At 34.6% G+C, this 27,720-nt stretch overlaps 1 protein-coding gene across 1 annotated transcript; it reads left to right on the forward strand.

The window, feature by feature from the left end:
• Positions 1-4,022: 4,022 nt before the first annotated feature.
• LOC137839381 (uncharacterized) lies at positions 4,023-5,674 on the forward strand. Its single transcript, XM_068648499.1, has 4 exons — positions 4,023-4,367; positions 4,531-4,772; positions 4,879-4,970; positions 5,025-5,674. Exons 1-4 carry the CDS (start codon positions 4,023-4,025, stop codon positions 5,672-5,674), a joined length of 1,329 nt encoding a protein of 442 aa, XP_068504600.1.
• Positions 5,675-27,720: the final 22,046 nt, after the last annotated feature.

A 27,720-nucleotide genomic window follows, 5' to 3' on the forward strand; every position in this document is an offset into this window, starting at 1 on the left:
CTTCCTCTCGTTATGTGTGTGCTCCGTCAGTCGGGGTACCTGCGATTGTATTTTGACGCTCAAGTCAGTGCTAGTATAGTGGGTGTGTTCTCTTAGGATATGAAAAAACGTACATTTTTTCCCCTTTCAAAAGTCCTATTTAAAGGTTGACTTGGGTATTCACTTGTATGGACCAGATAATCAGTTGGTCAGAACGTGTGTAGTGGCTCCTTGAAATCATGGGAGTGTATCTTTCGATTTCGGAACGTGCCTTTGACTCATTCAACTCCAGTTGTAACTGCCTCTTTATTACTTATTTATTATGTTGTAACCATTATTCGACCATGTTTTCGGTTGTCTGGGATCCGACCGTTACCAGACTCAATCTATATATAAAATGTCACATGCTTTTTTTTATCTATTTTCATTTTGTCCCAAAAGGTATTTGACCTTCTTTCCTTTTTCTTTTCTTTTTAATGGCAAACCTCTTAAAATAAAACATTGAAAATCAACAAAATTGCATGATGTATTAATTCATCTTTCATAATCTCATGTCACTTACCAAAACTTTATAATTTCATCAATTCACATTCATGCTCTAAATAAACCTTAAATTTTCATTTGGTGTAGATTCTAATATATATATATATATATATATATATATATATATATATATATATATATAAGTTCAACTTTAGATCTCTTAGAAACATCTAAAATACTAAAATTACAATTTAAGAGTGGAGAGAAATTGTTCACCTTATTCAATAACTTATCAACATCATTTCAAAACTTCTTTTGTATATATTGCTTCTCTGCCACTTTAAAAACACAATACACTCAAATATTATGTTAGCATTTCTTCTATGCCTGCTTCTATTTTGTAACGATTTACTATTTTATATACTTATATTTATTTATACGTATGAGAGAAGAAAAAAACCTCGTTTATTTATGTTATATGATTTAAATTTTAACCTTTATTTGTTTTATCCTTTTTAAATTATTATTGTTGATAAATGTTTGATATATTTTATTTCGTGTGTCACATAATATTTATGAATTCATGATGTTTGATTAAAAAAACTATAAATTGGTAAATTATGAATAGTGATTAAGAAAAAACGGGTATATTATAATATAATAAAATAAAAATATGTAAGGATAAAAATAAAATGTTTTATAATATAACTGTTTACTGGATTCGTACAGATTAGTTGGTTATGGGGAGTGGAGGGAAGGAGAAAAAAAAATATTGGTCATTTAGTTTAAAAAGTAAGTAGTTGTTAGACTTATTATATTATTTTTTATTTATTTCTATTCATATTTCATTTTTTGTTCTCTATTAAATTAGATAGATTATAATATAATTTTTCTCTCTCTTTTTCATATTTTTTACTTTACTAAACAATTAAATATTTTTTCTTTTCTCAACTTATTTCTTCCCTATTTTTATCTGCGTTATTTACTTTCTTTATACTAACAGAACAGAAGTGTTATTCGTATTATTTATTTATATTATTATCATATTTATTTTTGGAAAAAAAAAATAAAAAAAATCAAATGATACAAAAATAAAAATTATAATTTTTAAAAGAAATGAAGATATAAAAAAAATTATTTCACTTAATGTTCTATGTCTAATTCTATGTCTAACAAGTTGACCATTCCAAGTTTAATAATATGTTTCTTTCCATAAACTACTTCATATTTAAAATTTAAAATTGATAACTATTTTTTATAAAATAAATTAAAAAATAAACTTTTAATTAAGTATAAAAATAATTAATTATTTAAAAAATAAAAAATAACTGAAATATTTAAAATAAAATATTAATAAAAATAAAATAAAATAAAATTTATGTACACCTATCACTGTAAGACAATCATGAAATAGAAACCAATTTTAGAAATAAAAAATAATTAGTTGATATAATGACTAAATTATATACCATTTTAAGGACTAAATAAATTTTTGATTTTTAAATTAGTTTCTATTATTGTTAAATAGTTTCTAAATTGATATCTAATTAGCAACCAAGATTTTTCTATCAAATTTAGAATCTAAATAATTGGTAGTTAAAACTTGGTTACTAATTATATACCAATTTAGAAATCATTTAACTATAATAAAAACTAATTTAGAAACATTTTTTTTTAGTTTCTAAAATAGTCTCTAATTTAATTACTATTGTAATTAATTATTTTAATATCTAAAAATTGATTTTTATTTAATAATTTTATTGTAATGTATAGATAAATATATTTTTTTTATATAAAACACACATTTTCTTTAATAATCATAAAAAAAGTTATTAAAAAAATCCTTACACATATACACACATTTTTTACCAATATTCTCACTTTTTCTTTCATCAAGAGAACACCCACCCCAAAGTGACTTGCATTCATTTTTTTTTAAAAATTGATGGGAACTGGAGTACTCGTGTTTGAAAAGACCTTCGAATATTTTCAATTTGTGACTTTTTTTGCTATTAACAAAATTGTTTTATTCCCAAAAGCTATTGCTTCCAAGTTTTCAGTAGTTTAAAACTAATGGAAATTTAAGATTGTCATAATTAATATCTTAAAATTAAGATCTAAATATCATAAGAAGCTTCTGTTCAATCAATTATGATCTATATCTTTCAAGCTTCTATTAAATTACGTTGATGTGGTATGGTAAAAATTTTAAATTTTAAATCTGAATTCTATATAAAACTGTCTTAAAAATAAAAAATATTTAAATGTAATATTAACTTAACTTTTAAAATACAAATAAAAAACTATAAAATTGTAAATCTTATAAAACTTCAGCAATATATTAAAACTTGCAACAAAAAAAAAAAACTTAAAAATAATGTGGCATACGAAACTCGTCTAAAATAACGAAAAAATCTTATAAAATCATACTTTTTGATAAAACCCTTACATTAAAGATGATTAAAGGGAAACAAATGATAGAAGGGAAATGTCAGAACAGGAAACACGCAATAATGAAGCAGCCCAGCAAATAATTATTACTTTTACCGAATCTGGTGACAATTTCTCGAGCTCTTAGTACCACCCTTTTCAGACAAATCCCATATAGCTGCTTCAAGGAAAAAAAAAAAAACTAACCTGTTTTTATGATGTGACACTGTAGTGAAGGATTTGGAAGCTGAGAATGTTTTGTCATTGTTGTTTTGGAGGCTGAGAATACTTTGTTATTGTTCATTGTTACGGTGAATTTGAAGTAATTTATGTAGAAAGAAAATGAACGAAGAAGGAATCAATTTGTCTGAAATGAGAAAATTTGGTGAAGGCTGAAAAGTTATGGTCATAATCGATTAAAAACATTCGTTAACATAATCGATTAAAAACATTTGTTTAATTGTGTATTACCAGAATCGAGAGATGTGACCGAAAGGTCATACCGAGAATTACATATATAAAAAAAAATAAAATAAACATTGTAGTAAGGTGCAAGTTAATAAATGTCCAAATTAATGAGTGTGCATAAAGTAATAAAGAGGTGCATAAATAAAGGCCCAAACAAGGTATAAGCCTAATAAGAAAATCCTATAAATAGAGGATCAATCCAAGAGGTTAGGTAGAGTGAATTTTATCTGATAAATGTAAAAACTGGTTCTGACTTTGTCATCGGAGCGCCTTGCAGGTTCACACACCCATCCGTGAGGAGAGAAGCCGAAAACCCAACTAGAAGAGAAACCGAAAGTCCAATCTAGAGAGAAGCTGAAAGCCCAACTAGGAGATACGCCTAAAGCTCAACCAGGAGAGAAGCCAAAAGCCCAACAACCGAAAGATCAGTGGGAGAAGTCTATTGTCAACTTGTTTGAGTGTTCTTGGTCCCTTTTGTAAGAACATTTTGGCGCCCACCGTGGGGCCGAGAGATAATTAAAGAAGTTGAAGTAGAGAAGAGTAGAAGGGAAGAACCGGGTGGATAGCAGGAAGATAACTAAAATATAATGTCAATGACAATGTTACTGCAATTACAAAAAGAATTTGAAATGTTAAAAAAAAGTAATGAAGAAGAACTAAGTATGTTGAGAGCAGAGAATGTGCATATGAAAAGAAAGTTGCAAGAAGAAACAATTTTGAATTCATCTTTTGAAACTGTTCAACCAAGAATACCAGCAAATGAAAGAGTTCATAATAATGAAAGTTTCCAAACAAGGAGAAGATTACCTGAGACCTTTGGAACTTTTATCGGGATATCTTCTAGAAAACATCCATTCTATGATGTTATAGTAGATACTCCATTGCCCGATAATTGGAAAAACTTAACCATAGACAAATATGATGGAAGCATAGATCCTGATGAACATATTGCAATTTATACAACTCATATTAGTTTATACACATGGAATGATGTTATAATGTGTCGAGTATTTTCAACAACATTGAAAGGGGGCAACTCTGAGTTGATTCACACGTCTACCACCCTTATACATTGATTGTTTTGACACATTGGTGGAGAAGTTTGGGGCTTAGTTTGCAACTAGTCAGCCTCATCATTTAACATCAATTGCATTGGTAAATATAAGGCAGGAGAAGGGAGAATCGTTGAGAATGTTTATGGAACGATTTGGAAAGGTGGCTTTGGGTATTCGAAATCTTAGCCTAGAAGTCACAATGCATCACATGATAACAACATTAAAAACAGGACCGTTTGCCGATAGTCTTTGTAAGAAGTCGGCAACTAACCTTGATGAATTAAGGCAACGAGCATCGAAGTTTATGCAGATGGAAGAACTAAGAGAATTTCGCAACCAAGCAAGAACATATGGGGGGTGAAAAAAAGGGAGATGAAAGAGAAAGCGAACCTTTGGCCAGGAGAGCAAAAGAGGAATTTCGAAGCCGAAAGTTCTAACAATATATACCACTGAATACGAACAGGACAAGAATTTTGCAGGAGGCAATGGCAGCAGAAATCATACCACCCCCAAGAAAAGCAAGAACACCTGAGAGGACAGACCATAACAAGCATTGTGAGTATCATAAAAATCATGGCCATCATACATAAGAATGTGTCGGTTTGAAAGATAGAATAAAGGAGTTAATTCAAGCTGGACAATTGCGGCATTATGTCAAAAGTGGAAATGTAAGAATAAGGCAAAGTCCTGAGAGAGAACCGAGAATTGGACATTTAAGAGAAAGGAGGTCAGAGAGGTTTGAGAGAAAAGATAACGAGAGAGTGGAAAGAAGAGATGAAAGGAGAGGGGGTAGACATGAAACAATAAATGAAAGAGGTTATCAAAGCACACAATCAATAAGAAGAAGTGGAAAAAGAAGCCTAGGAAGACCAGTGAGGGGTTTCATTAATACAATATCGGGAGGATTTTCTGGGAAAGAGTTATCATCAGCAAGAAAACAGTATTGGAGAAATGCCAAAACTGTCAATCATGTTTTTAAGAGAAGAACTTTACCACCAATGCTCTTTACGGACGGAGATTTTCAAGAGATCAATCTTGATCACGATGATCCAATAGTAAAAACAGTAGAAATAGCAGAGTGTGTGATTATGAAGACTCTGGTAGACCAAGGAAGTTTAGTGGATATATTGTTTTGGGATACTTTTAAGAAATTACACTTGAAAGATGAAGATGTTGATGTCATTGAGATCTTCTCTTTTGTGATTTTTGGGTGGCGACGAAAGCTTGGACGGATTGGTGGTGGATCAAGGCCCTCCTAGGAGGTGTGGTGGCCTTGTAGGTGCAGGAATAGTAGGGATGTGAGGGAGGTTCGGCCAACCCTCTTTGGTGGGTGAATGGGTTGAAGATCAATAACCTAAATCTAGAGAGATTGTAGGCAAAGGGAGTATGTATGGCTCAAGTTTGGCAGCATAACAATACTCAAATTAATCTTAGCATTACATGAGGTAGGCTCCTCTTTAAATAGCCTAAGGAGGACCGTAAATGGTAAAGCAAATGAAGAGCAAATGTAAGCTAAATTACATGCAAATGTGAGCACATGGAAGCACATGGAGCACATGGCACATGGGAGCACATGAGACACCTTGCCTTCACATGGCCGGCCTAGATTAGTGTGGTAGGTTCTAGAAACCGTAACTAATCTAGGTAATCCTAATTTAATCCTAATTTGCAAATTAAACAAGGTTCACAATGCTATGCTATTTGCAACACAAATAAAGCTATGCTACGCTTGATGGGCTTCTTGGGACATGTATAGATATGTTTCCCTTCCATTCGTAGCCTTGTCCCAATCTTCATCCACTCTCTTGGCCATGGACCTTGTGGTTGGTCCTAGACGCTCTTGTGGTTGCCTTTCATGGAAGGTGGTGCTTGACCCTCTTCCATCATCCCCTCCCCCTTGGAAAGGATTTGTCCTCAAATCCAAATCGTCCTCGTCTTCATTGGTACCTACAAATGGAGATAAATCAATTACATTAAAAGTATCATGTACTCCATATTCAATAGGTAAATCCAATTTGTAAGCATTGTTGTTGACTTTCTTGAGGACTTGAAAGGGTCCATCACCTCGGGGACTTAGTTTGGAATTTCTTTTAGTGGGAAATCTATCTTTTCTAAGATGAAGCCAAACTAAGTCTCCTTCCTCAAAAATTATTTCTCTCTTCCCTTTATTGTTGTATTTTGCATACTTTTCATTTTGTTGTTGTATTTGGAGTTTAACATTCTCATGGAGTTTCTTAACAAAGTTGGCTTTGATAACTCCTTCCTTATGCACAAATTCTTGTGGATTAGGAAGAGGTAACAAATCCAAGGGTGTAATGGGGTTAAATCCATATACAACTTCAAAAGGAGAAGCATTAGTAGTTTTGTGAACTACTCTATTATAAGCAAATTCAATGTGGGGAAGGTACTCATCCCAAGATTTGTGGTTTCCCTTCATGATAGCCCTAAGCATAGTACCAAGATATCTATTGACTACTTCGGTTTGGCCATCCTTTTAGGGATGACAAGATGTTGAAAATTGTAGTCTTGTGCCATGTTTGCCCCAAAGAGTTTTCCAAAAATGGCTTATGAACTTGGGATCTCTATCGGATATTATACTTCTTGGTAGACCATGGAGTCTCACCACTTCTCTAAAGGAGAGTCTAGAAATATTTTGAGCATCATCTACTTTGTGGCAAGGAATAACATGGGACATTTTGCTAAAACGATCCACTACCACAAAGATAGAGTCATGACCTCTTGCAGTCCTAGGAAGTCCTAAAATGAAATCCATGCTAATGTCTTCCCAATGAGCATTTGCAATCGGTAAAGGGGTATATAGTCCATGAGGCATTGTTCTAGATTTTGCTTTTAAACATGAAATGCATCTAGAACAATGTCTTTGGACATCCTTTCTCATGTGTGGCCAATAAAATTTTCCTTTCAAAAGATCAAGAGTTTTGTCAACTCCAAAATGGCCCATGAGACCCTCCTCATGTGATTCTTTTACAAGAAGCTTTCTATGTGTACCTTGGGGAATACAAAGTTTTCCTTCTTTAAAGAGATATCCCTCGGTCACATAGTAACCTTCTTGTGCTCTATGTTCACACCTAGAAGTTTTTCACTAAAATAAGCAATGGGGTGTTCACCTTGTAACAAAACCGCACCTATGCCAACCCCCGATGCATCACATTCTATCTCAAAAGTTTTTGCAAAATTTGGTAGAGCTAGAATGGGTGCATTGGTAAGTTGAGCCTTTAGCCTTTGAAAGGCTTGCTCATGCTTTTCATTCCAACAAAATGCAACATCTTTTTTAACAAACTCATTGAGAGGTGAAGCTACGCTTGAAAAATTGGGCACAAAACGTCTATAAAAGCTAGCTAAACCATGAAAGCTTCTCACATCACTTACATTTTGAGGAGTTGGCCACTCTTGGATGGCTTTAATTTTCTAGGGGTCAACATGCACCCCCTTTTTGTTAACTATAAAGCCTAGAAAAACTATGCTATCTACACAAAAGGTACATTTATCACTATTGGCAAATAAACTATTTTTCCTAAACACTAGAAGAACTTCCCTAAGGTGACTTAGATGGTCTTCTAGGTTTTTGCTATATACTAAGATATCATCAAAGTAAACTACTACATATTTACCTATACAATCTCGCAAGGCATGATTCATGAGCCTCATGAATGTACTAGGTGCGTTAGTGAGACCAAAAGGCATCACCAACCATTCATATAATCCAAACTTGATCTTAAAAGCGGTTTTCCACTTATCACCCTCTTTGATTCGAATTTGGTGATAGCCACTTTTAAGATCAATCTTGGAGAATATGATTGACCCATGTAACTCATCAAAGATGTCATCAAGCCTTGGGATTGGATGCCTATACTTGATGGTGATGTTGTTGATTGCTCGACAATCACAACATATTCTCCATTTTCCATCTTTTTTTGGCACCAACAAGACAGGTACAACACAAGAAAACAGAAAACAGCTACTGGATTTTTTTTTTTTTTTAAAGCAAACTGTGCTATGTTTACAGATTTAACTGTACCGATTGAAAGCGAACTGGAATGTGAAAAATTAACCACAGAAACTTCAATGTCTTAACTCAAAAATGGCACTGGAATGAGGTAAAAACAGTAAGCCAATTGAGAGAAATAAATTTTTCAAATTTGCTGCCCAATTACCGTATTCTTTTCGGCAGTATTGTACACTTTTCGTATTTTATTTATCATTTTTTGTGTACTTGGAATTTTTGAGTAATTATTTTTTCTATGCCTTTGTAACACTTTGAAGTATGTAAATCCAAATTTTCACAAATTTCCTATGAGCCAATTAATTGCAGTAAATTGAAAACAGTAGCACGTTTGTAAGAAAACAGAGGAGCCTATTTAGGAATGAAAAACAGTATGATAAACTAGCAAAGACATAATGGAAATTGTGTAAAGGAACTTGTATAGAATGAAAATACAAGCATGAACTCAAATCTAAAAATGAAAATGCACAAAGGTTCAAGCAATAAACTCAAAAACAGAAAGTAAACCAAAGCAAGAAACAATTAAAGCAATAAAAGTACTACTAGAAGTAATGACAATTATGGAATAACATGACTAAGACAAAACTTGACATGATTACAAAATTAAAAGACATATAACAAGATATAACCACAAGTGAAAGGAAGCTTAAGGTCAGCTCTAGGAAGGAGAATGCCATTCCAAAAGAGCAGCCATACTCATATAAACAATGAGTGCTAGAATCCTTTTCACAAACACATGGTGTAACAAAAGAAAACAGCAAAAAAAAACTCAAAATAAATCCTAAAACAGAATGGTAAACAACTTGAATTAAAGAGCTCTTGAAAGTAAAGTGCAATACAACTCAAAATTTAAGCAAGAAACAAGCCTAGACTCTAGATACCACATGATGTGAATGTAACTACAAGAACACATGATTCTTGACATTCTTAGGAGCAACTTGAGCAGGATTGAAAGGCACTTTACTTTAGAATTGGATCAATGTTCTAAATTCAAGAACTCACCAAAACTTAGCACCAACCAAGACTCATATGGAAGTCCATGTATTGTAAAATTGAATCAAACACAAGGAATGAAGAACAAGAATTAAAAACTGGACAGAATTGAAAAGCTAGCTACTGAACCAAATAGAATAAATGGAAACCAAGCTGAAAACAGAAATGTAAATGGTAGAAAAATGAAGGAAAACACTAGGAAATTAAGCTACCAAATGGAAATTGAAGAAAAGGAAGAACACTTATAGAAGAAGATGCTTGCTGGATTTTGAGAATTGGAAGAAGCCATTCATGCCACTTGGAACCTTGAACCAAGATAAGTGATGGAGTGCCACCACTTGAAGCTCACAAGATAAGGCAAAGAAGAGGAAGACTCAAAACTCACAAATTCTCTCCAAAATTGAGTATAGTCTCTCTACTATAAAATTCCAATATGCAAATTACAAAGGAAAGCTCCTTATTTATAGCCTAGAGGTGCTGAAAAATAGGTGGGAAATTTCAAATAAAACTCATTTGAAATTCCCACCAAAAACAAGTCACATGGGAGGTGTGACCTTTTTCTACTATGACACCTCCTAAAAACTACACCTACACCCCCCTACTAAGTCACATGGACAATGTGACTCTCTCTAATACATTCACACCTATTTATTTAATATCCACACCTCTTACAAGAGTCATTCAAATGATGCTCTTTTATTTAATGCTTGGCCTTGCCCCTCATGGTTTGGACTTGGGCGTCTTGGGCTTGGGCCTTCTTGGGCTTGGGCTTTGGGCTTGGGCCTCATCTTTTGCAAAGACTAATAAGAAGAACTTTAAATGCTTTGGCCCTTGTCCATTTCTTCTATTGATAACATCTTTCTGATTCTCATCACTCTTTTGAACCCAACCCTTCTCCAACAAGTCCTGAACTTGAGACTCTATCTCTTTTGTTTCCTCGGGGTTTGTTCTATAGGCTGGCCTATTTGGTAGGCTTGCCCCCGGAATCAAGTCAATTTGATGTTCTATACCTCTAATGGGAGGAAGTCCTTTTGGTCCCTCATTAGAGAATATATCTTCAAATTCACTTAAAAAAGTTTTAATTTGAGGAGGTAGACTCTTGGGTTCAAGATTTGTGGCAGTGCATGTAAGTGTTCCCTTACAAAAGATTAGGCTAGGTTGTTCAACAAGAAGCATATTTTCCAAGGTGTTTTCAAAAGGTTTGTCTTGTTGAATAACCTTGTGGGAAGGAACACTCTTCTCCCACGCCTTTCTATCCCTAAGGATTTTCTCTTTTTCTATCTCTTTTTTTTTTTGTTTTCCTCATCCCTCTTTTGTTTCATTTGTATTTGATCTTTCACCACTTGGGAGTGTGGTAAAGGATTAAGTACAAACTTTTTATGCCTATGGGTGAAGGAAATCTCGTTAGTTAGACCATCATGCAAGGTTTTCTTATCAAATTGCCATGGTCTACCTAATAAGATATGGCAAGCTTCCATAGGTACTACATCACATAAAACTTTGTCTTTGTAGTTACCTATAAAGAACTTGATTTCCACTTGCTTATCTACACTTAGTTCCCCATTCTCATTGATCCATTGTAATTTGTAAGGTTTGGGATGAGGAACTACTTGTAGATTGAGCTTCTCAACCATCCTAGCGCTACAACAATTGCAGCTAGACCCACTATCCACAATGAGAGAGCATATATTTTCTAAAACATTACATCTTGTGTGAAAGATGTTCTCCCTTTGTGTTTCTATGGGTGCACTAGGTTGATTGTTGAGGGTTCTCCTAATCATTAAAAGCTCCCCCTCTAAAGGATTTACCCTCTCATCATCTCCCCCTTCCTCTTCTTTTTCACTAGGCTCATCCTCACCACTAGTGTACTCATCTACACCCTTTAAGAACAAAGATCTTTGGTTTGGACATTGTGCTTGCACATGTCCTCTTCCGAAGCACTTAAAGCACTTGGTGTCCCTAGCTCGGATGGGTGGGGTGGAGGTATCCTTTGCTAAAGGTTTGGTAGTTTCCTTTGGTTTTTCTCTAGATGTGCTACCTTCCCTTCTAAAGTCTCTCTTGGGATAGGAGTTAGGATATGAACCTATCCTTTGACTTGAAGTTTTGCGCAAATTTTGTTGTTCAACTTTAATTCAAAGTTGAACCAAATCATTCAAGTCTTGGTAAGGGAGAAGTTCAACCCTATCTCTTATCTCAAGTGAGAGCCCACTTAGGAATCTTGCTATGGTGGTGTCCTCTTCCTCTCTAATAGATGCTTTCATCATGTAAAGCTCCATTTTCTGCCTATACTTTTCTACACTCATATTTTTTTGTTGGAGTCTTTGGAGCTTGTCCATTAACTCCCTATGGTAGTAGGAGGGTATATGGAGACGTCTTAGGGCTCCCCTAAGGTCATTCCAATATTCAATGGGAGGCTCCCTATGAAGACGTCTATCTCTCTCTAGAGAGGTCCACCAATACATGGCATTTCCTTGAAAGCTAAGGGTAGCTAAGGGCACTTTCCTTTCTTCACTCACCCTATGGCAAGCAAAGAGTTGCTCTACCTTCATCTCCCAATCTAGGTATACTTCTACATTCTCTTTACCATGGAAGTGAGGTAGGTCTACCCTAACCTCCCTTAGGCTTTCTTGCTTGTTTCTTCTATTTCTCCTAGGGGGTGGTTGATAGTAATCATTGATTCTAAGACTTTCTTCCCCTAGAGAATCATGATCTTTGGAGTTAGATGCATGAGTATGTGATTTTTTTGACTTTTGAGAATTCTCATCCTTTGCTTTAGTCAATTCATTAATTTTGGACTCATTCTCCAATTGTCTGTATGAAATTAATTGAACGTCCTTTGCAAGTTGTTTCAAAAGAGATTTTAAGGACTTCACATAACTTTCAATAGATTTAGAGTAGTGAGAAGACATGACTAAAACTTTGTGTGTAAAAATGCTTTACTTTAAGAAAGAAAAGGAAAGTTAATGAAGGTAGTTTTCCAGGTAAGAGAGGTGAGTCACAATGGACTACTTAAATACTAAGTCTTGCCTTAGCCAAAAACTATCCCTCAAAATTTTCACACAATCCTTTCTTTAGGTAAATCACTTAAAACACAATGAGGATGGAGAAATCAAATTTTTATGCAAGAAAACAATGCAAGCTATCCAACAACTAAAACAATTTATCAAAGCTTTAAACAAGGATAAGCAAAAGCAATTAAGTGAAACTAAGCACAAATTGACGTAATGAAAACAATTAACAAAGGCTAAACTAGAAAGCTTAAACTAGTCATTCCTAGGTGAGACTTCTTAGACACTTTGAGCCTTTGAAGACACACTCACCGTCTAATTGCATGATTAAGCTACTAATTAACAATAGTAAAATGCAAAGAAATTAGGTTGCACAAGTTAAAGTGCACTCCTTGACTTGTTGTGGCTCTTCTTGGTTGTGCCCTTCAAGATGTGTGGTGTATTTTGGTATTTGTATTTGTGGCTGCCCCTTGTCTTGATCCTCTTTGATTTAAGCAATTAAATTCTTCAAAACAGTACCTACCAAGTAGAGCTAGACTCTCCTCAAGTCAATTCCCACTCAACAAGCACCAATTGATATTTATCCACCAACAATTTTAGAGGTCAAGAAAAGAAAACAAGAAACAAATAAAATTTAAAAACAGCACCACTGCAATTGGATTTAATAATGTGACACAACTAGAAGGAGTTCAGAAATAATTGGACAAGCAAATAAAAAAAATAGGCACTCAAATAATGGATGGCACACAAAAAGAACCTAAAGATTGGCACTAGAATTGATTTGAAAAACCAAAACAGCACTACTGAAAATATTGTGATCCAGAAAGCGTGACTTTAAAGATTTATGCTGAGCTGGATATTTTGTATTTGTTTCTGAAAATTTAAACACAAACAATTCAGTGTCTTAAAAAATTTTTGGCGTTGGTTTCACTCCAATCACATGCACCAATTAATTGTGATAATTTTTCCAAAAACAGTGCCCAATTACCGTTAGTTCCAACGCCAGAATGCACACTTTTTTTTGTGTGATTTATCTTTATTTTTCTATTTTGTTTTTTCAACTGATTCTTTTTGTCTTCTTTTGCTAACACTTCAAATCACTGAAATCCAGAATCTCATAATTTTCTTTTGACGTATTTAATTTTCATAAAACAAAACAGCCAGAACAGAGTTTGTTAAAACAGAGGATTTTGAAATCTGGAATTAAAAACAGAAAGAGATACTTCAAAAACACAATGGAATGAATGTGATGGAATTTGTGTGGATCTAGCACACAAATTATGAACTCAAACTAAAAGGAAAAATGCACCAAAGGATCAAATCAAAACAGAATTCAGATTAAGCACTCAAATCAAAACAAGAAACAAATGAATCAAGAAAAGTACTACTAAGATTTGTTGAGAAATTTGGAATCACATGACTAGACAAAACTTATAGATTCAGAAAATAAAATGACTCAAACACATCATATGAACCAAATAGAAATTCAAGCAAGACTCAAATATCCTAAAATAAAAACAGCAACACAATTCACCATAGAATCCTACAGAAAATTGCAAATAAGATGCTCAAGCACAAATTGAACAATTCTACCGATTGAAATGCTTAGAATAGCATCCAAATCAAATTAAAAACGTAAAACAGTAAGACAAATTGAACAAAAGATGAACAACATGAAGATAAGAAGAACTCAAGCAGAAAAATGAAAAGAGATACTTATCTCTTGAAGACCATAGCTCTAGATACCAAATGATGGCATTGAGCTCTTCTCTTTTGTGATTTTTGGGTGGCAGCGGAAGCTTGGACGGATTGGGGTGGATTAAGGCCCTCCTAGGAGGTGTGGTGGCCTTGTAGGTGCAGGAATAGTAGGGATGATGGAAGAGGGCCAAGCACCACCTTCCATGAAAGGCAAACCACAAGAGCGTCTAGGACCAACCACAAGGTCCATGACCAAGAGAGTGGATGAAGATTGGGACAAGGCTACGGATGGAAGGGAAACATATCTATACATGTTCCAAGAAGCCCATCAAGCGTAGCATAGCTTTATTTGTGGTGCAAATAGCATAGCATTGTGAACCTTGTTTAATTTGCAAATTAGGATTAAATTAGGATTGCCTAGATTAGTTACGGTTTCTAGAACCTACCACACTAATCTAGGCCGGCCATGTGAAGGCAAGGTGTCCCATGTGCTCCCATGTGCCATGTGCTCCATGTGCTCACATTTGCATGTAATTTAGCTTACATTTGCTCTTCATTTGCTTTACCATTTACGGTCCTCCTTAGGCTATTTAAAGAGGAGCCTACCTCATGTAATGCTAAGATTAATTTGAGTATTGTTATGCTGCCAAACTTGAGCCATACATACTCCCTTTGCCTACAATCTCTCTAGATTTAGGTTATTGATCTTCAACCCATTCACCCACCAAAAAGGGCTGGCCGAACCTCCCTCACATCCCTACTATTCCTGCACCTACAAGGCCACCACACCTCCTAGGAGGGCTTTGATCCACCACCAATCCGTCCAAGCTTCCGCCGCCACCCAAAAATCACAAAAGAGAAGAGCTCAATGCCATCAGATGCGGTGCCTTTCCGAGAGCAAATTATTGGCTTTTTCGGGTGAAAGGGTAAGTACAAAGGGGTATATTGATTTAGTGACAACGTTCAGAAGGAGGAATGCAACAAGGAAAATTAAAATAAGATATTTGGTAGTGGATGGTTGTACGCCATACAATGCTTTGTTGGGGAAGTCTTCTTTAAACAAGTTGGGAGCAATAGTATCAACGCCGCATCTAGCCATGAAATTCCCAACCGAGAAGGGTGAAATAGCAACTATTTATGTTAATCAAAGAGATGCCTGAGGGTGTTATGCAGCGGGGTTAAAGATGACTTTAAAGACAGAAAGAGAAGATGGTAGGAATATGGAGGCCATGGTAGATTTATACCCAAGAATGAATGATGAGAGGTTGGAATCAAAAGAAGAAACAACATCTATTGTGCTTGGAGAAGATGAAAAACAATGTAATACATTGGCGGAAGTATGTCTGAAGATTTGTTGAATAAGATGATTGTTGTATTGCATAGAAACAAGGATTTGTTTGCATGGAAAGCAACTGATATTCCGGGAATAGATCCCGAGGTAATTTCTCATAAGTTATATGTTTGTCAAGGATCAAATTCGGTAGCACAGAAAAAAAAGAAAGTTGGGAGAAGAAAGACGAAAAGCAACAATTGAAGAGACCGAAAAGTTAATGCAAGCTGGTTTCATTCAGGAAGCCCAGTATACAACATGGTTATCTAATGTGGTTCTTGTCAAGAAACCAAATGGGAAATGGAGAATGTGTACTGATTACACTGATTTGAATAAAGCATGTTCAAAAGATTCATATCCACTACCAAGTATTGACCGATTGGTTGATGGAGCATCTGGCCAGGAGATGAAGAGTTTTCTTAATGCTTATTCGAATTATAATCAAATACAAATGTATAGACCAAATATTCCTAAGACAGTTTTCACCACCGATACAACTAATTATTGTTATAAAGTTATGTCTTTCGGTTTAAAAAACGCTGGAGCAACATATCCAAGGTTGATGGACAAGGTGTTTAAAGAACAAACTGGAAAGAATATGGAAGTTTATGTTGATGATATGATTGTTAAATCATGTGAAGTGCAACGACATGTGGAAGATCTTGAAGAAGTATTTGCACGAATAAGAAAATACAACATACGTTTGAATCCTGAAAAGTGTGTTTTCAATGTGAGGGGGGAAAGTTTTTAGGTTTTATGTTAACCAACAGAGGCATTGAGGCAAACCCTAATAAATGTGGAGCAATAATGAAGATGAGAAGTCCAACAATTTTGAAGAAGGTATAGAGACTACTTGGAAAGTTGAACGCCCTGGCAAGGGTTTTACCAATCCTAGCTGAAAAAATGATAGAGATCAAGTAAGAGAGGATTTTACTAATGGAGGAAGAGGCCATCCACCCAAACATTTAAAGTTCTTTCTTCTAGTCTTCTAAAAAATTAAAGAAGAATGAAATAAAGAGAGGACCAAGCCTAAAGCCAAAAGAAGACTACAAGCATTCAAGAATGGGTTCTAATTAATATCTCTCTTTATAGTTTCTTTTGTATAAATTTGTAAATAATATAGAATAGCTTTAGGATGTGCTAAAGAGGGAAACCTTAAAGACACCTCTTTTGTATAGCACCTATAGGCATTAGTTTTAGGAAAAATCTAGAAGGTGCCTCTTCACTCTCCATTTAGGCGCTAGAATTGGAAGAGTTAGAAGGTTACCTTGTAAAGCTTCTCTTGTAAGCTTCTTTTGTAATAGGTGACCGGTCCTTCTCCCTATAAAAGGAGGGCTTGGGTCTTTGAAATAAAAGAATTGATTTTGTGAGTAAAGAACCTCTCCCAAATTGGTGAGTGAATTGAGAGAGACTTGTGTCTTCTTCTCTTCTAGTCTTATCTTGAGTGCAATCTTGGACTCTCAAGTGGCGGCACCTACACTCATCTTGAAGTCTTTCATCCTTCAAGTGGCGTGCACATCTCCAAGAGCTCCAACTACATAAGTTTCCTTGTTCTTTTCATCTCCTTCTTCCATTTCCATTCCAAAACAAACTCTAAAACATGTCTTTATTGTTTCTTATCATTTCAACCGGTAGAACTTGTTTGTCTTGTGTTTATATTCGGTAGTTTATTTTAGTTTGCTGTTCTTGTGATTTTAATTGGGTTTCCTTGAGTTTTAATCGGTTCATTTGTGTTCTTTCTTGTTTTAATCGGTTCATATGCCATATTATGGGTTTCTATTTGAGTTTGGCTTGGTTACTTGTGTTTTGGTGAGTTCTTGAATGTTAAGAACATTGATCCAATTCTTAAAAAGTGCCTAATCATATTCCAACTCTTGTTGAATCCATAACATGTTCATATCATATCTCTATCATGTTATCGGAATCACATCAAAAAACAAAACCAATAGTAAAATTGTTGAAAAAAGTTGACACTTTTGAGTGGATTGAGCAATGTGAGCGAGCATTTTCCCAGTTAAAGAGCATGATAGCCAAACCACCCATTCTAGTTAGACCCATACCAGCCCAACCGCTCATAGTCTACTTGGCAACTTCACATGAAGCTATAGGAGCAACCTTAATACAAGAAATCCAAAACAAAAATCAATATATTTTGTAAGTAGATCCCAACAAAATGCCGAAACCAGATACCCCTTGGTTGAAAAAATAGCTTTAACACTTGTTTACACAACAAGACTGTTGATCAAGAGTGATCAAGTGCTTTGAAAAATCCAAATCCTATGTGTTTGATGCAAGGCTGTGTTGTTGTTGTCTTTTGGGAGGGATCTGGGTAGTTTTATTTGTAAGTCACTCCTTTGTAGAATCTAAAACTAATGTGTTTTAAATCCTTTTTGATATAAAGTGTTTTTCCAACTAAGTGAAAAACACCATGTTGTTTTGTCAAATCAACCAGTTGTTTTACTCTTAGGAGTTTTTGAAAAGGTTGAAAAACTGTTTAAAGTTTGGTTGACTTAACTGCCAAACCAAGCAATCGGTTGTTTCGTGGTTTCAACCAATTGTTTCTTTGAAAATCCTAACAGAATTTTGTTTTGGTGGTTGAATGTGCTTTAAATGATTTCCAACTGAATGCGCTCCTTTATTAAATGCTTTGACCAATCTTTGGAAAATATAAATAGTTTGTTTATGTTTTCAAACAAGCAAGAGAAACATATTTGAGTTTTTCAGTTGTGAAAGAGTTGATTCAAGATTTGAACATTCACATCAAAACTTTGGGTTTTCTAAGAGAGTGGAATAGGATTGCATTTGTATTGATTTTAGATTGTTTTGTAAACAAATGTATTCTCTTCTCAACATTATGTATTTATGGTGTTGTGTAGCCAAGGAGTGTTATGTGCTCTTGAGGTGGTCATGATTAATACTCTTGGTGTGTGATTTGCCAAAGTGAGTGTGTTTCTTTAAGGGTTCAAGGTCACACTACTTTGGTGGATTATGTGTTGTAATCTGGTTTGATTACTTAGTGATTTACCTAGTGGTTTTTTGGGGACTGGATGTAGCTCTTGGTTTAAGAGTGAACCAGTATAAATTGTTGGTGTATCTTTCTCTTACCCCTAAACTCATTTAAATTTTGTTTTAAGTTTTACTGGTATAAACAACCGATTGTTTCGCAGAAACAATCGATTATTTTTCTGTTGCTTTGCTGTTTTATTGCTTTTGTTCTTGGCTAACCTGATTTTTGTTTTGGATTCATACAAAAAAAATTGTTAAACTTCAAAAAGATTTCAAAAACCTCCCTTAAACAATTCACTCCCCTCTCGTTTAAGGCCATATATTCTAACAAAGACGACTTCGACCATACTTTCAGAATCATCAGGTAATTGGGAGAACTGATTATCCAATATCTAAAATATTAAGAAAACCAGAACTTGCAGGTAGAATGGTTGCATGGTCAGTGGAACTTTCAAAATTCGGAATCAGATACGAACCGAGAAGAGCAATCAAGGCGCAATCACTTGCAGATTTTATTATTGAATTACCAACAACAACACAACTGAAGGAGTGGATGTTACATGTGGATGGTTCATCGAATAAAAAAGAAAGCAGTGTCGGGATAGTACTTGAAGGACCAGAAAATTTCCAAATAGAGATGGCATTAAGACTTGACTTCAAAACATCCAACAATCAAGCCGAATATGAAGCTCTAATTGCAGGATTATTCTTAGCCAGAGACATGGGAGTTTATAATGTCATATGCAAAAGCGATTCTCAGCTTACAGTAGGACATATACAAGGAGAATATCAGGTAAGAGATCCATTGTTAATGAAATATTATACTAAAGTGCTAAAAATTATGCTATACTTTGTTAAGGCCGAGATAAAATATATACCGAGAGAATTGAATTCAAAGGCAGACTCGTCATCCAAGCTGACAAGCCAACAATGATAGGTTCAACATAATTCATTCATACAACAAACTCTTAACCAACCTACGATTAGTTTAAAATAATGTTTCAATATTACAACTGCAAAAGATGACTGGATCAAAGCATATGTAGAAGTGATAAAAAATCAGGAACAAGGCATTGAAGTAGATCCTAAGATGATAAAAAAAGTAGCCAATTTTGTTTTAATAGATGATGAGTTATACAAAAGAGGGTTTTCAACGCCTTTGTTAAAATGTCTTTCACAGGAACAAGCTGAATATGTGACCAAAGAACTTCATGAAGGAATTTGTGGACTACACTGTGGAGCCCAAACAATGGCAACGAAGATTTGCAGGGCAGGATATTACTGGCCAACGATCCAAGAAGATTGCAACCAGTATGTCAAGGCATGCAAGAAGTGTCAAGAATTTGGAAGCCTTAATCATATACCAGCACAAGAGTTGCAAGGAATCATTTCCCCATGGCCATTTGCTAAGTGGGGAATGGACATACTTGGTCTATTTCCACTTGGACGTGGACAAACTAAATTCATGATTGTTGCTGTGGATTACTTCACTAAATGGATAAAAGCAGAGGCTTTGACTAAAATAACTGCATAACAAGTTCAAACTTTTGTATGGAAAAACATAATATGTAGATTTGGAATCCCACACACCATCATAACTGACAATGGCTGACAATTCACTGATAAAAAGCTTATGGAATTCTATGCAGATTTGGGGATTAAGTCCACAACAACTTCAGTTAAGCATCCGCAAACAAATGGACAAGCGGAAGCAGCAAACAAAGTTATTCTTGGGAAACTCAAAAGAAGATTAGGAAGTGCAAAAGGTTTATGGGCAGAGAAATTACCACAGATTTTATGGGCATATAGGTGTACTCCGCAAACTTCAACTCGTGAAACACCATTCAATCTTACATATGGTACTGATGCCATGTTACCTATAGAGATTAATGAGCCAACATTGCGAAGACAAATAGAAGATTGGAACATCAATAATGAATGTCTAACAACGGATTTGGATCTCATTAAAGAACTTAGAGAAAGAGCGAAAATAAAAGAAGAAGCAGTAAAGAGAAGAGCATCTAAGAGGTTTAATGCAAAAGTAAAGCCTAGGAGTTTTAATGAAGGTGATTTGGTCTGGAGAATGCGGACTGATGCTCAAAAGGATCTACAGCAAGGAAAGTTAGCATGAAATTGGGAAGGTCCTTTTAGAGTTTTAGAAAACTTGAAAAATGGAGCGTACAGGTTGGAAACATTAGAAGAAAAGTTTTATTTAAAGGTTGGAGAACATGGAATGCGAGTCATTAAAAGTTTTATTTCAGTTGAAAGATGATGTAAAGAACTTTGTGTATAAACTTACTACATAATGAAGATTTTGTGCAAGCAGAAAAATTAGTCTCAATAAAATTCAGCTTGCAAGTCTTAGTCTTGGATGATTTCACTCCAGGTGAAACCCTGTCGAGGGAGATACCGGTTTTGGTCATGGACGATTTCAATACAAATGAAACCCTGCCAAAATAAAACATTCAGAAAATCTATTGGTCTTGGATGATTTCATTACAGGTGAAACCCTCCTAATACATATCGTCAACGCTTTTCAATTTCGAATGCATTCACAGCTAATGAAACAACCCTTCAACTTAATCATATTAACCGAGAGGTGTCACCGAGAACAACTAAAGGTAAGTTAAGAACTAAAATTCATAAATTGAAAAATGTTTTTAAACCGAAAGGTTCCTATACGTAATGAAACAACCCTTCAACTTAATTAAATTAACCGAGAGGTTTAACCGATAACATTTATGATAAGTTTGAAACTCGTGTTTATAATCACATTGATTAAGAAAATTATCAACAAAATAAAGGATTATAAAAAAAATACGTCCCTAAAGTTTGTATTAGCCGGGAAATAATAAAAACCAAGTCATTCAATTTGATCACGCCGCTTATAATAACAACAAGCAATAACAAATAGACAATAGAAACCGAAAAGTTCTATATTAAAGTTGCAGGTAATACATTAGTATGGCCATAATGACACTCAAAATGGTTTAATTTCCGATAACTAAATGGGATCTATGACAAAAAACTGATCTAGTAACTTGTTTATTTCATGATGTTGATATCTGCTGCATAATCCTTCTCCTCCAGAATCTCATTGATAGGAACCAGTTCACCTTTATAAAAGTCTTTCTTCATATCAAAATTTTCGTCGTCGATAGGAATCTTGTAAAAATATTTGGCTTGTTGAAGAGCTTTATCAAAACCTAATTTATGTTGCTCCATAACAAAACTCTCGGCTTCAGCCACGCTTGTTTTCAGTTGACCTATTTCTTTCTCCATGAGTTTGATAGTGTTATTGTCAATCTCTTTAGCACTAGAGAACTCCAACATCTTTTCCTTCAGTTGATAATTATCAATTTGAAGCTGCTTTCTTTCTTCATCACTCTTCAACCTTTCGAAATTCAGCTCTGTAATCTTACTTTTAAGATTTTCCTTTTCAGACTCACGTTGAGCGTTTAACACATTCATTTCTTCCACTTGAAGAGTTAAAGACTTGATCTTTTCATATGCCTCAACAAGTTTGGTCTTCATTTTGTCAAATTCAGCAGAAGAGATACTAATTTCACTTTTTTCCTTCATCATTTTTCCAATCAGAAGGGTTCGACTTGAAAGTTCAATAATAGATTCAGTTAAGGGAGCGACATCAGAAGCTTTCAACATGTTATACGAGGATTCATTCACAGAAGTTTGAATGAACTTTGAAAATTTAGTACTAGCAGCAAAGATTGATTATGGGAGAAATTGTGTTGAAACTCCTTCAGCATGACGATGACGCCGAGAGGACGAATGAGATCTCTTGCCACTTCGAGCCCTTTTCTTGTTTTTCTTTGAAGGGCCAGCGATATGATCATCATTTATAGGTTCAATGGCTTCCACCCGGGAGATAGGTTCAACCATTTCAACTCCTTCCGCATGATCAGCAATCGGTTCAGGACGAGGAGTTACATCACCCGCCTTATTCAAAAGTTTCGAAAAATAAGACCGTGCTCTCAGATTGGTAGCCGCCATTAAATGTGAAAATCAATAAAACATTTAGCAAAGTTAAGAATCTTTGGCTATCTAGCAAAAGTGTGAACAAATACATACCAATGAAATCTTTTTGTGGCGTTTTTGAAGTGTATAATTGTAACAAAGCGCGGGTGTATAACCGTATCAGCATCCATAGAGTGGTACGACCAAGAGTTGAACTTTAGAGGTTCGTTAGTCCAATAGAAAGGAAACTTAGGGGTATCATCGTTAAAGAAATATTTTCTTCCATCTTCCTCTATTAAGACCTTGAAAAAAACCCCTTTAAAGTCCTTATATGAAGAAGTAAAAGGCTTGAGAAAACAAATTCTAGATTTACTAATTAAAGATAACCAATTTGGTTGTTTACCAGGCCGAGAGCTATAATAATACAAAAAAGATTTTGAACTAGGAGAAAGTGATAATAGTTTACACAAGAAGCTAAAAGCTTGTATAGAAGCCCAACCATTCAGATAGAGTTGGGTGGGAGCAATATTGAGAAAATTAAGAACACCCATTTGAAAATCATTCAATGGAAATTGAATGTGAGGATCACTGAAAAAACAAGCATAAAAATAAATAAAAAATTCACTCTTGTCATCTTCACGACCATGACACACATTATCAACATTCCCGACGCGCCGAAAGGAAATTATATCTTCATCAACATTAGAAAAATAAATTTGGGTGTTAGAAAGAAAATCATAAAGCTCATAAGAAGAACGATACTGAGAGAAAAATTCTCAGACTTTAGAATTAACCCAGTTGTAACCAGGACAAAGAGTTCTTTGAGGTGCAATTCCTTCGGCTCTGTGGGGGTACAACAGTAGTAGTGGCTTCATTCAAATCTTTCATACATGAAAGAGTAGCAGATGAAGACTTTGATTCTGGATTTTCCTTAGTCCGCACCACTCGACCAGTAGATTCACCACCCACGCTCGAAAAACCCGAAAACTCATCAGAAATAGAACTCGAAATAGACATTATACCTTTGAAACAATTTGTTGGATCTCTCGGAAAAGAACAAAATAAAATAGCACTCAAAATAGCAAATCAAGCAAAGTATTTATATTGGAGGTAAAACCCTAAGAATTGAAACAACATAACATCTCAAACCATTCAAATATTGTGCATCTAACGGTTGAGTGAGTCTTTCACATCAAATCATTTGTTCTGATCAAGAAAACACACAAAACAACACAATTAATGCAAAATCAAAATAATTTCAAAAAAGATTTCCTGACACGTTTCGTAATATTAGGCATAACGTCTAGGGGGCTAGTGTACTACCAGGACCGAGAGATGTGACCGAAAGGTCATACCGAGAATTGCATATATAAAAAAGAGATAAAATAAACACTGTATTAAGGCCTGATAAGTGTCTAATTTCAATAATATTTCATATTAAAATATAGACACTTATGACGATTTATTGATAATTTACATATAAAATAATCCCTAATTTATGAATTTATACCTTTTTACATTTTTTATGATCTTTATTTGAATAAGAGTATTTTATTCTCAAATTTGGTGTTAATTACATATTTTTAAGGACGATTGAAGATTTGGAGTAAATGAGAATAATTTGAGCTAAAAAGAGAAAGTTGGAAGGTCCCAAAATGGAAAAAGATGCAAAGAAATATTGGGCATTTTTTTATGTTTTATCACTTAGCCCATTAACGCGACACAAAAAGCAACTTAACCCTAGAAAACTAGGATAAATAGGGGTCTAGAGGCTCAACCCTAGTGTGCCAGATTGAGAGGAAAACACCATAGAGTGAATTATAACCCAATTGGGAGAATGGAAAGTGCTAGAAGTATGCGTGGCTAATTCTATCCTTTGGGATTGAGAGTAATTTGTTCAAACTCTTATGTATTGAGGTGATATTTTATATATTAATTTTAAGTTCTTGATTGATTATTGGTATTGTTGTTTTACTTTTAACTTTCCGTGACAAATTAAGAATCTTAAATCTGACCGAGAGGTATTTTTAGGGTTCGGACCTAAACATCAATACTTAGCATATTTGAATGCTCGAGATAGACTTGAAATGTTAATTACCATTAACGTCTGATTATGATTTCTAAGTTGTTTTTATAAGTATGCGAAAGATCGATATTAGGGAAACATTCTTAAGAATTTTATATGCGAGAGATCGATATAAATGAATTTTCTACGGGCATCAACTTCAATCATAGAACTTAATATTAACATGTTAATCAAAATACATGCATGAGAGTGGAAGAGATGAAACCTAATCCCTATTTTTCCAATTGAAGCAACTAATTCTTTGTTTGTTTTCTTATTGATCAGTGTCAATGTAATCACTTCAAACTCTTTTTATTGTTTTGTTGTTATATTTAGCGAATATTGTATTCGATAATTCACTAGTCCTTGTGGGATCGATATCCGTCCTTAGGGACAATTATTACTTTTGACAAACGCGGTGCACTTGCCGTAAAAAGTCATCAAGTCCCAAGTTAATAAAGGTCCAAATTAATGGGTGTGCATAAATTAATAAAGAGGTGCAGAAAGAAAGGCCCAAACAAAGTATAAGCCCAACAAGAAAACCCTATAAATAGAGGATCAACCCAAAAGGTAAGGTAGAGTGAATTTTATCTGATAAATGTAAAAATTGTTTCTGACTTTGACATCGGAGCGCCTTGCAGGTACACACACCCATCCGTGAGGAGAGAAGCCGAAAACCCAACTAGGAGAGAAGCCGAAAGTCCAATCTAGAGAGAAGCTGAAAGTCCAATCTGGAGAGAAGCTAAAAGCCCAACTAGGAGATAAGCCTAAAGCTCAACCAGGAGAGAAGCCGAAAGCCCAACAATCGAAAGATCAGTGGGAGAAGTCTATTGTCAACTTGTTTGAGTGTTCTCGGTCCCTTTTGTAAGAACAAATTGGTTATCATAAAGGTCATTTATGGCTTAGAAAATATTAAAAGAACTCAAAATGCATGGGCGGACAAATATATTGTAGTTAACCTACCACAACATATGTATATTATACACATTATGTTTGCATAGGCCACAACTTTAACCACGGTGAAAAAAGACATGTTGCAGGAATAGGTAAAGTGAGAAACAAGGGGGTATAATCAATTACAATTGATTCCTTAATCGATTACAATTGGATTCAAACACCCTCTTCTTGATGCATTTGTACGTAGCATGGTCAAATTTTTAATCAATTCATGAAATGAATAAGGATAATCTTTTCACGTGACTACACAATGCCCTTCAAACCCACATGCATTCTGCAAAAAAGGAACAAGGATGTCATTCAAAATTACTAGAAGTTTGATCACACGTTTCACCACTTCATTCACGTAGAACCACGAGGTCATTGTCCAATATTCGAGCCAACATTTCCTACACTATTCAGTTGAGTAAGTGCCCGTGAGTATGAGAACCAAAGTTGTTTGTGACTGCATGCATTAAAGTCTTCCCTTAAACAATTATTTCTTATACATGAACCCAAGGTGCACTCAAGCTTCAATCTACACACGTTACAAAATAACTTTGCTCTCAAAGAATACACTTTGGTTTCCAACAGCGTGGTCATCCAAGTAAGCATTCTCTTACACTTGCATCCCCTTGTTTTTTTTTATATATGAATTATTGTTGAATGTGTACATAACTTGTAAATGTCTACTTGGTTGGAGGAATGATGTTTTGTTATATGCATGATTTGGTTAAACGAATGATGCGTTGTCATTGTGGTAGTTGATTTCTCATATCAAATTCCCCTATACTCACTCGTTGGATTTGCATATTTCCCGTAATTGATTAGGTTGTGTACCTTAATTAATTAAAAGTCTAACCACAACTAGTTATACACGCAAGCCTAATTGATTATGAGACTTATGGACACATGTTTTACATTATTGGATAATTACATCATGTTATATGCATTATTCCTATGTAATTCTATATAGGTTGAGGAGAACAAAATTTGATTGCCACTTATTATTGATTAAGAAATTTTCACTTTTCATATGTTAGCAATTCTATAAACCATTCCAAGCTTATATTTTGATTTAAGAACTTTGGCTTTCAGAAGAAGAGACCAAGGCTTATTACTATAAGCAAAATTCCAAGCAAGCTTAAGAAGATATGCATTACTTTCATGATGGAGATTAATAATCTTCAAACCTCCATTCTCAAGAGGAGAACAAATCTTCGTCCAATTAACTGTAGCTATGCCTTTTTTTTTCCAGAATATCACTCGTCCAAATAAAATTTCTACGCCACTACTCGACTCGCTTAAGAATTGAAACAAGCCATTTATACATATTAAAACTATAAGCTAGAAATTTAGTAATAATCGTATTAACCAAGTGAATCTGACCCATCATGCTAAGATATTTTCATTTCCAAGATGCTAGTTTCAATTTGACTTTATCAGCCAAAGGTTGCATAAATCAATACTTTAGAGCACCAACAAAGATAGAAATACCTCCACTTATCATTCACAAGCTTAGAAATACCTCCACTTAGAACCTCCTCTGCAATAAAAGTAAAGGAGATAAAGGATCACCTTGTCTCACACCTTTACTACAAGGGAAAAAACCCACCAAACTACCATTTATCCTGATAGAAAGCATAGTTGAACGAAGAATTATACTAATCCATTCGACAAATGATGGATGACAACCAAAGCGTGTCAAAAATAACAATAAAAACTTCCAACTCAGAGTGTCAAAAGCTTTATGAATATCAACTTTGTAAGCCACATTACCCCCCCTAACCTTTTTAGAAAGCATGTTAATAGCTTCATAAGCAACACCAATACAATCCTGAATTTGTCTACCCTGCACAAACCCATACTGATTAGGAGAAATGATTCTAGCAGCCACAATTACAAGCATATCCACAAATATTTTGGATTTAATCTTAAATTCAAAATTAGTGACAATAATTGGCCTGTAATCTTTAATGAAATCAATACCCTGAATCTTAGAAATAAGAGAGACCACATTGTTGTTCATTCTAGGAAGAACCCAGTTTTGCTTAAAAAATTGTTGAACAACTTTACAAACATCCGACCCAATAATGTCCTAACAAGAATGAAAGAAAACACCACCAAAACTGTCTGGACCAGGAGCACTATTACCATTAAGATTAAAAACAACATTTTTAATCTCCAAATAATTTGAGCATTAAATTAACATAATATTCTCTTCAGAGGAAACCATTTCAGGAATATAAGTACCAATAAACTCTTCCTTA

Source organism: Phaseolus vulgaris, chromosome 3 (assembly GCF_000499845.2).
Source record: "Phaseolus vulgaris cultivar G19833 chromosome 3, P. vulgaris v2.0, whole genome shotgun sequence".
NCBI classification, from domain to species: domain Eukaryota; kingdom Viridiplantae; phylum Streptophyta; class Magnoliopsida; order Fabales; family Fabaceae; genus Phaseolus; species Phaseolus vulgaris.

Bases quoted from the DNA above. Each gene is read 5' to 3' on its own strand.
- LOC137839381 (XM_068648499.1), top strand. From the start codon at position 4,023: ATGTTGAGAGCAGAGAATGTGCATATGAAAAGAAAGTTGCAAGAAGAA. The intron at 4,368-4,530 runs GTATTTTCAACA...AATATAAGGCAG, and splicing joins ATGATGTTATAATGTGTCGA to GAGAAGGGAGAATCGTTGAG. The intron at 4,971-5,024 runs GTGAGTATCATA...TCGGTTTGAAAG, and splicing joins GACAGACCATAACAAGCATT to ATAGAATAAAGGAGTTAATT.